Source organism: Lampetra fluviatilis, chromosome 1 (genome assembly GCF_964198595.1).
Source record: "Lampetra fluviatilis chromosome 1, kcLamFluv1.1, whole genome shotgun sequence".
NCBI classification, from domain to species: domain Eukaryota; kingdom Metazoa; phylum Chordata; class Hyperoartia; order Petromyzontiformes; family Petromyzontidae; genus Lampetra; species Lampetra fluviatilis.
Window position 1 is genome coordinate 36,801,449 of NC_136275.1, and position 12,995 is coordinate 36,814,443.

The following is a 12,995-nucleotide window of genomic DNA, read 5'->3' on the forward strand; positions in this document are numbered from 1 at the left end:
TCCGTGGGATTCGATCCCAACACGGAAACGAGCATAGTAATACATCGTAACCGCGAGCAGCGATAATCATTCAGACTCTCACTCATTAACAATGGGTTTGATTGCAGGTGGTGGGGGGGGGTATAATGATTTTTTTAAATATAATAATTCTCAATAACACTGCCCAGGATATGCAATACTTTTTCAAAGGCCTTCACAAAGTCTTTTCAATATCTGACAAAGTGAAAAAGCTTGCCTGAAACAGTGCAGGATTGTTAAGACTTTCACGAAAAAAAAACTCCTCCAAGACCCTTTGGAATTCGTCTCGGAGCACATTCAACTTCGGCGGGGCACACGCCTCGCTCGGCGACCCGCAATTACCGTGCCATCTTCAAAAAAATCAAACGCTGAATTTCCCCTAACCCTTCGGCTTCTCAACGTCTCACCTTAAACAAAAAAATATAATTTGCGCTGTACCGCGGATTTTTTTACGCTCCGTCCTTTTAAATAAATTTTAATATAAATAAAGAAAAACCGCACGCGACCCGGAGAGAGCGCGCGGTCAGAGACGTTCTAATCTTCGGTTCGCGCGGTCCCCGGGTGCTGAATCTGCCACGACAGTGGTCGCACTGAGCCGCGTGCCTCCCCCCACCCACACAAAATTAGCCTCCGCCAAAACAAACCGCATGCCCTCTCTCTCCCTCTCTCTCCGGACCGCGCCCACAATGGCACCGGGTGTGACAGAGAGAGAGAGAGGGTTCTTCAGCCTTACAGCCCCCTGAATCTTAGAATCACACGTGCCATACCCCCCCCACGTCTTCACTGTTTTTTTCCCGAATTTAATGCGTGGGGATTGCTGCCACGGTCGGTGTGAAGGTGAAGCGCGCAGAACTCGCCATCCAGAGGTCGACTGTTCGAGTCGTTCTCCCGGCGCGGCTTGTAGATACGATGCCTCTAGTTTGTAAAAGTTTCCCCTCCCAGGCCACGCGTCCTCGCAGGAAGCATAAATGTATGAATATTGGCGCTGTGGATGTATTGTAAATCGTCATTTGAGAGGCGCAAAATAATGCTCGGATTGTGCTTAAAGCATGTCCAATGCGCATTGCCATTTCATCCCCCTTTGGACATCGCTCCCCCGCACTCCCACTTCTTCCAAGAGATCCGAACATTGTGGAAGAGTAGCCCCAACAAATACCATTAGAGAAGTTGCTCTCTCGAGCTAACCTCGAGCGGAGGCCCTTGTGCCAGCAGCGACGTGAGCAATGCACATTCAGGGCTGCACCTTTACCATCACCAATGTAACCCTACCGGTAACGGCGGGATGGAAATACGGGACTTCTGTATGTATGTTGAACTTCTTTCGCACCGTACGTAGCCAACCGTGCTAATCGGAGGTGACAACGATTGTGATAACAGTGATGCTTGTAATGATAACCATGATGATACGGATCTTTCTGATGATGATGTTGACGTAGACAACAACGATGATGGTATTGATGAAACTGATCAATGTGCTTTGGCACAAACGAAACACAAAACAGCAGTTTTCACGAAATTCGTTTTCAATCTAGATTTCAAAGTGCATAGCTCCAGAGGCTTCCTAATACCGGACGAAAGAGCGTTCCAGACGGCAGCAGAAGCACATGTGCAAACGTGACTCGGTGCGGGGAACCTTTGGCGAATGCGCGATCGCATTGTGCGCTCGCCGGCTAGCGCGCGCGCGTGCGCACGTGCGTGTGTGTGGTTCGTGAAAATCTATCTCGGGATTTTTTTCTTCTTTATTTTTTTTTTGCAAGCGAGGAGCTTGTTTGTCGGGTGCCAGGCATTACGGCCGGCGCGTGTCGTATCGCAAGGGCTCTATAAATTCTTCGGCTCGGCTGCACCTTGGGATAATGAGGTCACAACACTCGGCTAGGTTTAACGCCACCTGTGCTCGCTCACCCGAGCAATTAATTGAGATTGAAAATGAAGCTCATAATTTGCCAAGCAGCAAAATATATATTTTTTCTGTCTTTCTTTCTTTCTTTCGTTCGTTCTGAGAGGTCCTTCCTATGCGTGGGTGGGGTGGATTGGTGGGTGGGTGGGTGTAGACTGAATCCCCGAGGCAAGAGAAATGCGCAGTGCGTGGTGCGTGCGCGTGCACAAACGTGCATCTGAGTTACAAAAATAGACAAAAAATAAAACCTTCACTTTGGCACCGTGATCACGAGATCGGGGCGTGACAGGTTGAATTCCAGCTTTCGCTCGTAACAATCCATTGCCCCCCCGATGTCGAAAGGCGGCGGCGTGCCCAGTTATAACATTATCCATCAGGTGCGAGTCACGGGTCATTAAGATGCTTTGATTTCAGACATCTTTCTTGCTTTATCGCACTTAGCCGGCGGTTTGCCCTGCCAGGACATTCGGCTCACGGTGTCGCCTCTCCTCGGCGAGAGAAGCACGGCTCTTGATCCCCCACCCCACCCTCCCCCGACTCGTTAGCGTCCCAGCGTGCGGCGGAGGGAGTACGTGTCACGTGCTGCAAGTCGAAATCCCGGATTTGGGGATAATCCACTCCTCCCCCTCGAGGTGTTCACGTCGGGCAAATGAGAGCCCTGGACATTGGTATTTCATTGATAATTGGCAGAGGAAACACTTTGCCATGTTTGTCTTTTTTTTAATGACTACTGTTAATGTAGTGCACCGTTTAAAATGCTTTGAAAGTTCAGGACCGCCACCCCCACCCCCCGTTGGGAGGTTTCTAAATCCACCTTTTAATGAAACACGTTTTTCAAAAGTGCTTCAGTATGACTGGCTCCTCCCTGTCGCGTGACCTTAATGTGCACGTACAGCCCCTTTTGGGTCAATAATGTGCAGCGTGAGGGCCAAACAACGCCTCCGATCCGCTTGGAAAGCCGTTATTTAACTACACTTCGCCACGCTGGTCAGAGCGGGTTGGTGAAGGCGGGGAGCATCGAGGTACAGCACAACATTTTCTGCGCAGCCGTCTGCTGGCGAGGGCATAGCAAGCTGTGTGTACGCGGTGGTCCCCGTTGCAAAGCGCTATCCAGGCTCAGGACTGCTTGCTTAGCTTTTAAGATCGGACAATATTTGGTCATCGCTCCGATTAGCGTACGGTGCGAAAGAAGTTCAACACACATACATCACCAGTGTAAAACTCTAAAAATCAGCCCTATTCAACACAACAAAATCCATGGTTATGAACGTGGAAGCCAATTCTCGCAACGCCGCTCACTCGCTACCAACCACGTGTGCGCCGGCGTGCCGCTCCAAATCTCCCAAATATGGAAATAACTCACGATACCGCTCAATTAGGAAAAACATCGCAGAGCGACATTGCCCACCTGCCGCTAATTGTAGGCGCACTCTTAGATCCGTGGCTGCATCTGTCTCACGCCGCGCAGGCCACGGGGGAAGGGGGAGCGGGGCGGGGAGGGCGGTGCCCTTGGCTAGACGGCAGCTAGCAAGGCATCGGAATTGTCGAGATGGACATCGTGATGCGATGTCGCGTTCGTTCGACGCTTCGAGACACCGAGGCGGAGCGTGCTGGTGGCTCTCACTCGCCCCGTGCAGGTGGCGGGCGAGCGACTCGCGTCCCCCCCCCCCCGACACCGAACCGTCCGTCACAGCGAGGCCCCGCGGGCAGAAACAAAAGACCGGGGCGATGGCCAGTCCCGGTGGAGAGGTCGGATCGGTGCCTCTTGGGTGGGCGTCGAAGGGTGCAACGTGTGGGGGGGGGGGGGGGCACGATTGCTAAACTCGTGGGCAGGCGCTAGAAATACCACTGGTCAACAAAAAAAATAAAAAAAATTCTGGCCTGGACTTTTGCAGCTGTTTTAGACTAATTTCAGGGTGCTGATTCCAAATCTGATCTCAGATTTGCTCTATCACATCTCATTTGTATGCTATCGGCATACCCCATTTTCATTGATTTTACCCGAAATTAACTCTGTCACTTATGACTGCAAGTTGTTGCGAGTCAGTGACTGCTTTAGTGTTAAAATATGGTGCTGTATTTTTAGGATAGTGTGTTTATAATATCATTTTATGTGGATATCCACATTTATTAAATATTTTTCTTCTGCAGTTTTTATTGAAAATGCAATATTTGATATCTCAAAAACCTGATGTGATAGACAAAAACTGATGCCAGATTTGGAATCAGCACCCCAAAATTGCCTTAAACCCGTTGGAATATTTTATGCCAGAAAAAGTGTGTTGACCAGTGTGATGTATCTTGCTTTGTGCTACATTCTCCTCCTCTTGGTCCTTTCCAAATGCGGCCGTTATCGCCTATGCGTGTTTGTTGTTGTTTGTTGTTGCTTGTTGTTGTTATCGTTGTTGTTATATTTCCGTATTATTCTCGGACGCAGGGTTGGTTGCTGTTATGGTTATACATTTGATCGTGATTGCTGCGTTGTAATTAATCTTTTTTTTGTTATCGCTGCGCTTTCGTTTTAATAACGCTCACACACGCACGCACGCACGCACGCGCGCATACACCCGTACCTACATATATACACGCCACGCACGCACGCACGCATACACACGCACGTGTGTCTAGATGCAGAAGATCCCGGGCCGTCCGACTTCCTGGAGATTGTCGTCGCTCCGAGGAACATGAGCGTCGTCGCAGGAGCTGGTGAAGTGTCACTCGAGTGTGTTCCCTACGCACGGTGAGCCGAGCACCACCCCGTAGATTGACTGGTCACGTGTTCGTTCGTTCGTTTGCCTGTTTGTTTCCACACTCCCTATCCCCGGGGTCACGTGGCTCAGAAGTCAGAGTGCTGAGCCCAGCACCGCTGAGATGCTGGGGTCAAAGTAATAACTCGGCCGCCCGTGATTGCTAGCGGGTTCTGAAGATGCATTGATTTTAATGATGGTCATCACGTTAATTTTGGTTCACCACTCGCCGGTGTTGCTGTCCTTTCAAACAATGCTCTCATAGTTAAAACTATAAAAAATATATATATATATTTTACCAGGTAAGGCCCACTGAGCTACATTGCTCTTTTGCAGAAGCGACCTGGCCACAAGTGATATCCCAACGACGTGGATTATCACGTAGCAATATATAACAGCCAAATACTATAAGCGCATATTTCTAAATGTGGAGAAAAAAACGTTTAGGACTCAGGAGAGAAAAAAAAACACGCAACCACGGGGAGAGCGACATGCAAACTCTAAATATGCAGGCCTCAGGGTCGGGATCGAACCCATGGCCTCCTGCATACCTGGCGAGGTAGTTAACATCTCGCTCCGTGACACCATGCCGAGGGAGTAAGAAATCGCTGCGCCCATGCTGTGTGGAGCCGAGGTCACGTGAAGATATATCAGAGGTAGCCCTGCAATACCCGCTTACACGGGCCGCTCTCTCACACAGGATTGCATTGCTCTACGAGATGTCTTACTGGGTACTCCTTCTCGTGGCACGACCACCTGTAAGCACAGCGGGGAAGTATGATCAACAAACCCCCGTAACCCACACGGCATAGGCATAGGGGACCTTCATCCACCAGTGGATTGATGAAGGAGCTGTAAATTATCTACATCTGTTTTTCCCACTCAAACAAATCCCCCTTTTTTTTCTACAAACTAAGAACGGGCGGTGACGTCGTTGGTTGCTGTCAAAAATAAAGGAGAGTCCTGATTTCGATTTAAAGCTTTCGTGACTACAGGGATTCATCTGAATCCGACAGACCTGTTCTTCACCTGAGGACGGCTGCTTGCGTTGTGGCCGAAACGTCGTGAGAATTATTTTATTATGTTTTATTTTTATTATTTTATTACTTCCCTTCTACGTGACTTTACCGAAAGAGCCAAGAAGGAGAAAGCCCTGATTCTCAGCGATCGGTGCGCAGAGTCCCGCGAGCCCCCGAATCGTCATGGCTGTCCGTAAATTTCGTTAAACATCCTCAGTTGCAGTTCCATTTTCCTTCACGACAATCACCCCCCCCCCCCCCGCTGCTTCGTAAACTCCGAGCTCTGCATTCACAAACCACGACGGGGGGGGGAGTCTGAAATCCTGCCGCCGGTTCGAATGTGCTGTGGAGGTAGGGGGGGTGGGGTGTCCCACGCTCGTGCTACTATTTAAAATCCATCTTCCCTATCGTTTCGTGTCTAGGGTTCTCGCCTGATGATGGCGAGATCCATCTGCTGCGCCGTGCGATTGTTACGTCTGCTAACGCTGGGCCGGTCGGCCGCCGCCAAATGAATAGTAATGAATAGGAACGCCCCCCCCCCCCCCCCTCCATTATTTATTCGCAATTTCAAACAACTGGCGCGCCGCTTTGAGACAGTGCTGGAGAGCGTAACATCTTCTATGCTGCGTCCAGCCCGCAAAAAATAAAGACGCACCACGGTAATAGTCATTAAATATGCATGCAAACCATCTCCGCTCATTACATTATTTCAACGTTTTACACGAATGCGATTTTTTTAACGCTTTGTCAAATGCCTGCGAAAAATCATGTCAGCATCGTGGGGGGTGGGGGGGGGGTGGAGGTACCCCCTATTTTTTCCCCTAGCCAACGGGAAGGCAACATATGGGCAACGGGCGTCACTCTGATTGCTTGCCAGAAACTCTTGACATCAAAAATGCATGCGCCCGGGTATTTCTCTCGGCGGCGGCGGCGGTAATCTCCTAGAAAGCGCTCGCGCGCCCTTAAATCTTTTCGCCGGTGACTTCTCTCCCGTCGAGAAGAAATTCTCGGATCTGGCGACCGAGAGGATGAGAACGGCGCGCGCCGAGGCTAATGGACTCGCGCGATCGAGTCGGCGCTCGTTACCGTGAGCTGTCGTGCGATCTGATCGTGTGATTACGCGGGAGAGCGAATTGTTTTATTTATTTCATGTACGTTTTTATTGATTTTCTGTTTAGATTTTTATTTGGTGGGGTGGGGTTTGGGGGGGGCGGAGGAGGGGGGGGGGTGTACGGGGTTTTCGCGGGGCAAGTGGAAGAGAGACAGGAGCTTTACGGTGATCTCCCGTGTCTCACCCTGGGCTTTGCGTCCCTCGGATCTCCGCCGACGTTTGGCAACATTGAATGCGCGCCCGTTCCAAAACGTCGGGGGCAAATACTGCGATTCGACACGCTGGGTTTTGCGACGCTGGATGCAAGGGAGCGAGGCTAGGCGTCAGTCGCGAATGATATCTGAACCGGTACGGGAGCGACGCCTCTTCGCCAACCAGTACCGACTGCAGCGTGGTGAAGTGTGGCCAAACTTTCGTGTAGCGGTTGATTGACAAGGGGAAATGTGTAATGTGTTCTTATTTGTATGACACTAACCACCTCACACGACCTGGGGACAGCCAATCAGCGCGTCGCTTGCGGCGAGGTAAAGCGTGCATACTCCCACCTCTTCCAAGGCGTCTGATCAGCATGGAAGAGTAGGCAAAACATATCCTCCAGCGGGGCCCTCTCTGAAGCTCCCTTCATCAGGGAAGCCCTTCTGCCAGCAGTGTCGTGAGCGAGCAGTTGCGGGGCTGCACCTTTAGCCTTTTAAACTTTTTTTTTTTACTCGCCCCCATCCCTCTGTGTGCCCCCGCCCGCCGGCCGTCAACCACCAGGCCACTGGAGCGAGTGGCCGTCACGTGGAGGCACAACGGTGGCCCCGCGATCACGTCCGGCGTCGGCGATTTCGGCCGCCGCCTCACCGTGACGTCACCCTCCGCGGCCGACGCGGGCCGCTACGACTGCGAGGTGACGCTGGGCCCGAGGGGCCCTGCGGCCTCCGGCGGCGCCGGCGCGGCGAACGGAGTTGCCGCGGCGCACCCTGTGGTCCGCTCGGCCTACCTCGCCGTGCTCGGTGAGTCTCGCGGCTTGCCACCTGTCCTGGTTTCCCCAGGGTTCTAGATTTGAAGCTTTCGTGACTGCAAGGATTCATATTCTTAGGTTTTTTTCGGTAAAGTCACGTAGGTAAAAAATTTAAATTAATAAAAGCCAAAAAAAATCACGACGTTTCGGAGGCAACACAAGCCTCCGTCGTGATTTTTGTTTTATTTTTATTTTACATTTATTAATTTTAATTTTTTACCTACGTGACTTTACCGAAAAAACCTAAGAATATTCCCCAGGATTGTTCACTCCTCTGTTTCGAGGAAGGGACATTGACCGAAATGTCACCGATTATAGACTTTTTCCTCTTTCATCATCATCATTATCGTCATCGTCGATCGGCCATGGTCAATCCACTGCTGGATGAAGACCTCGCAAAGCTGCCCCCACAACCACCTCTCACGACCGTGCGATGTAATACTTCGCGGAGCACCTGCGCATGAATTCATGTCAACGTCGCTCATCCCCTCGGTGGATGCCCTCTTGGACGCATGCCATGCCTTGGCTACCACTTTGCTATTATTTTAGACCATTCCTCTTCAGGGCTGTCTTATACACCAATGCGTTGATTGTTTGTTCTGTGTGTTTGTGATCCACTGCCAGTCCAGTATCACTAAACAATGTTACTTGTAATGAAGCTATCCCGGGAAATCTGTAAGTCTTCCCTGGACATTAAACAGGACCTGCGGCAAAGACTTTTGCAAGCACCTAGTAAGACCGGCATGGAGTGCAAGGTAGTGGATGTGCATCACCACGCCCGGCCACCTTTGTCTCCCCAATGCTGATGTTGACACACCTCTCCATATACTCATTTGAGGCTGAGTCGACGTAGGGGAGGACCCAGACCAGTTCAGATAATCGTCACAGGTGTCGGCCGTGAGCCGGAATCGAACTTGGATTGTCGGATTTGTAGCGCGGCTCGCTAACCGCTTACACTACCACGGACACACACGGACACACACTGATACACACAAGTAGACAGATGAACGCACAGTTAGACACTCATTTAATATACATATGCTGATTTTGTGTATAGAACTAAGAGTCTCATAGACTGCAGATGATGGTGACAGAGCCATCTTGGAGGGGAGGTGCAAACAGCACATTTGGCAAGGCCCCAAAACTCCAGAGGGGGTTCAGGAAGAAAAAAAAACATTACATTGTTTATTATTAATTGGTTTAATATGAACAATAAAACAATTCTATGTTAATTAATTGCTGTTTTATTGGCTTGTTTAATTTCATCCTCCAGTTCTCCCCATTGGATGTAGATTAACCCTCCCACATTGCACTCACGCTCAACTAGCCCAGGTGCGCCTGCGGCTAAGAGATCAAAATCTAGCCCTGGAGGACAGTGGTGGTGATGATTGTAGAAGTAGTGATGGTGTTGGTGGTAGTGGTGGTTGAAATGATAATGATAGTAGTGATGGTGGTGGTGATGATGGTGGTTTTGATCATGGTAATGATGTTGATGGTTGTGTTGATGATAGTAATGATGATGGTCGTGGTGATGATGATGGTAGCAGCTGTTGTGATGATGGTGGTGGTGGTCATGATGATGCTGTTCATAGTCGTGTAAATGTTGATGGCAGTGGTGGTGATGGAAATAATAATGATGACGATAATAATGACCATTGCAATCGTGATTTTAGTAGTAATGTGTTGGTGGTAGGAATGATTATGGTGGACATGATGATGATGAATGGATGATAATAATGATGATGGTGGTAGTGGCGGTCATGATAACAGGAGTTGTAATGTTGCGGATGGTAATGATGGTGGCGTTGATGAAGACGACGACGTTGATGCTGGTGGTGGTGGCGATAATGATGGTGGCGGTGGTAATGGTGGTGGTGATAACGATAACTGCGGTGGTAAATGATGGTGGCGGCGATGATGGCGGCGGTGGTAATAAAGGCGGTGGTTACTATTACGCTCACGCATCTAACCGCGATATAAAAAAAAATAGAAATTATCGCACTTCGAAATCAATGTCGCTTTTGAAGAACTCTATCGATGTGGAAACGGCATTGTCTAAATTCTGTTTCATCGCAGCGCTGCCCGTTAATGGGACACTCTGGATCTGTAACCATTTTTATTGCCCTTCCCTAATTTGGATTCCATTTGCGTCTCCCACTAACGCAGCGTGCGCCCAGAGCGCAAGGTGTGCTCGTCGCCGCCGACAGCAAATGTATCCACTTCACGTATTCATAAACAGACAAAACAAACATTGCCTCGCTCACAAATCAGACATTCTGCTGCACAATACCAAGCTACTTCCACCCCGTGGTGAACTGTTCCCATCAACTGTGCGCATTTATTAATTCGCCCGTATCAAGGACTCCAGACTGCTAGACTGTGTTCAGCCACCGACAGGACTACGCTGCAGTTTACAACAATGTACTCTCCCACCCGCACACACCCACTGACTCCACCCGCTCCCAACACACTCACCCACTCACCACGCTGCAGGTCACCTCACTTCCCTGTTTTGCCTCTTCCCTCGCCCTGCTCCACTTTGAAGTTCCCTCCTGCCATCGTCGTCTCTTTCCCCAAGTATTTATAAGGCTTCTCGATCCAAGCGACGTGCGAACTTTGATCTATTGCCACTTGACGTGTGCTGTTTTTTGCTGGCTGCTTGGAATGTTGGGCCCTTGGGCTCCTGCGCTGGACAACTGTGATCTGATATAAGCAAGGGAGCAGCCACCTCTACTCCACGGCGTAAGATGAAGGGCCAAGGCGTTACGTGCACGCCATGAGTCCTAGTCCAAGGATTTACTCTGCCATACTGGCAGTATTTTTTTTTAAACAGGTCGGAGTATCCCACACTTTACCCCACTTATACGGCCGGGGTGGACAGAGGGGTGGACGATTTAAGAAACTCGCCACCCTCGTTTCAACAACTGCCGCGCCTGGGATACCGAATCGAACCGGCGACGACCTCTGGGTTGCAAGTCCGGACGCGCTGCCCGTTACACAACGATGTGGCGAGACGGTGATCGCGACACCGTCGTAGATTCGTCTCCTCTCCGCCGCCAACTCAGGGATGTCTCCAGCTATCACTGCCTTGTGAATCACGTGCGCTTGAGTCGCAACGCCAAAAGTGTGCGTAAACGGCTTCATTAATTCACGTCAGGTGTTCGCCAACAACAAAACGAAAAAAAAAAGATCGCTAACGACGCTGTCTCGGAGAAAGGAGAGTTACGCACCACCCCTCCCTCCAACCCTACCGGCGTAAATCGAGCTCTCGCACGACATCACAGGTGTCACACACCCAGCCACCAAAGCCGGCCACCAACGATTGTGAATTTACGGCGGCGCGTCTGGAATTCTGCACGCTCTAATTTACGAGAGAGACGAAGCTGTTGGAAGTTATGTCACGAATTCTGAACCGGGGGGGGGGGGGGGGAAACCCCAATTGGATTCTTGGAGGCTGGTGGGGTGGTGGTGGTGGCGGTGGCGGTGGCATTGGATGGTCGGAGGAAGGGGGGGTGGAGAAAGATGATGATGACGATGAAGACGACGAAGAAGAAGAAGGGAAAAAGGTGAAAGTTTGTTGACGAACTGGCCGTCTGCCAGCGAGGAGGACAATCTGTCCTCCCGCTACGCGCTCGCCGCTGTCTGCGCGTCGAGCGAGCGGAGTTCCACTCTCGCTCCGCACAGCTGTACGCGGGCTGTCAGTATTCCACGAGGAAGGAGCGGATTTAATTACTTTAATCAAACTGAGATGCTCTCAGGGGTAATTTAGAGGCCGTCAGCGCACGCCTCGTCGCTCGATTGCCCCAACACACCAAACAAATTTGCATTTTAATTCGGCCGCCGCGCTACCGAATCTACAAGGAGGAGGGGGGGGGGGTGTGGGGGGGGGGAGACAGGCGGCAACGACGGAGGGGGGGTTGTGGACGCTGTGGCTGGTTATCTGAAGTCGCGCGCGGCGCAAGCCCCGCTTGTCGACAGGGGGACAAGGTCGGGGAATTGGCGACGTTGCGACGACAAAAAAAAAATGTAAAAAAGCAAAATTTATTTTTGCGAAAGGGGAGGATGGGAAAGGAAGAAAGTGCGGTGGGTGTGAGTGTAAGAAACAGAGATGCGTGAAAGCCAATTTGTGCTCGTTATTTTGCTCGCGCCGAGCCAGTGAGCTGCACGCGTGGTTCAGTCACGGAACATCACAGCCCCGGAGCTGAATCTTGAGGATATCTCCACAGACCCCTCCACCCACCCACCCACCTTAGCACAGTCGCATTATGGCGACGTCAACAGCATTGCACGCGCCGTATATTGAGTTGCTTTTCAATTGCGTTATTCTTTTAACGACGCGGTTGTTATTGTTGTTATTGTCCATCATAGCAAGCAATTGGGAGCATGAAAGCGACAAAAAAGGGAGGTTGATGGATTCGGCAATTCACATGGAAATCGCGACTCGTGATGGAGATGGAATCTTCACATTTTAGAAATTTGCGGAGGAATTTTTGTTGGCGGCAATGATGCGTTCGTTTTATTGCGTTGGGAATGCCTTGCAGCAGTTTCCCTCGAAGGAAAATTAACGGGCAAAAAAACTGGACATATGTTGACACATTGCAAGGGACAAGATATGTGTATGTGTACGTGTGTGGGGAGCGGTGGGGCAGTGGTTAGCGTGCTGCACTATGAACCCGGCGACCCGGGTTCGATTCCTGCTCATGGCCAACACCAGTGACGATTATCTGAACCGGTCATGGGCCTCCCCTAGCTCGACTCAGCCTCAAATTAGTAACCTGGTGCGGTGTGTGAACATCGCCACCGGGGAGACAAAGGCGGTCGGGCGTGGCGCTGGCCACCCACCCCTCGTATACCGTTCCGGCCTTCATAGGTGCTCGCTAACAGCACTTGCCTCTACAATCTGTTAAGTCTATAGGGGGATCTTTGTCTTTGGGGAGCGGTTGGGGCAGTGGTTAGCGGGCTGCTCTACAAACCAGGTGACCCGAGTTCGATTCCCGTTCACGGCCGACACCAGCGACGATTATCTGAACTGGTTTTGGGCCTCCCCTAGCTCGACTCAGCCTCAAATGAGTACCTGGCGCAGTGTATTAAACATCCCCACTAGGGAAACAAAGGCAAGTCGGTCGTGTCCACTGGCCACCCACCACCCTGGTGTGCAGTGCCGGCCTTCATAGGTGCTACTCGCGAACAGCACTTGCCC

General features: G+C 50.9%; 1 protein-coding gene across 6 annotated transcripts in view; it reads left to right on the plus strand.

Moving 5' to 3' along the window:
- The window catches only part of LOC144935147 (protein sidekick-2-like), a 477,776-nt gene that overhangs the window by 302,975 nt on the left and 161,806 nt on the right, over positions 1–12,995 (plus strand). For all 6 annotated transcript variants that reach the window (XM_078861598.1, XM_078861616.1, XM_078861625.1 and 3 more), the window contains exons 6-7: positions 4,544–4,655; positions 7,549–7,787. In XM_078861598.1, the coding sequence (XP_078717724.1) occupies positions 4,544–4,655; positions 7,549–7,787 (351 nt within the window). The remainder of the gene's footprint in view (positions 1–4,543; positions 4,656–7,548; positions 7,788–12,995) is intronic.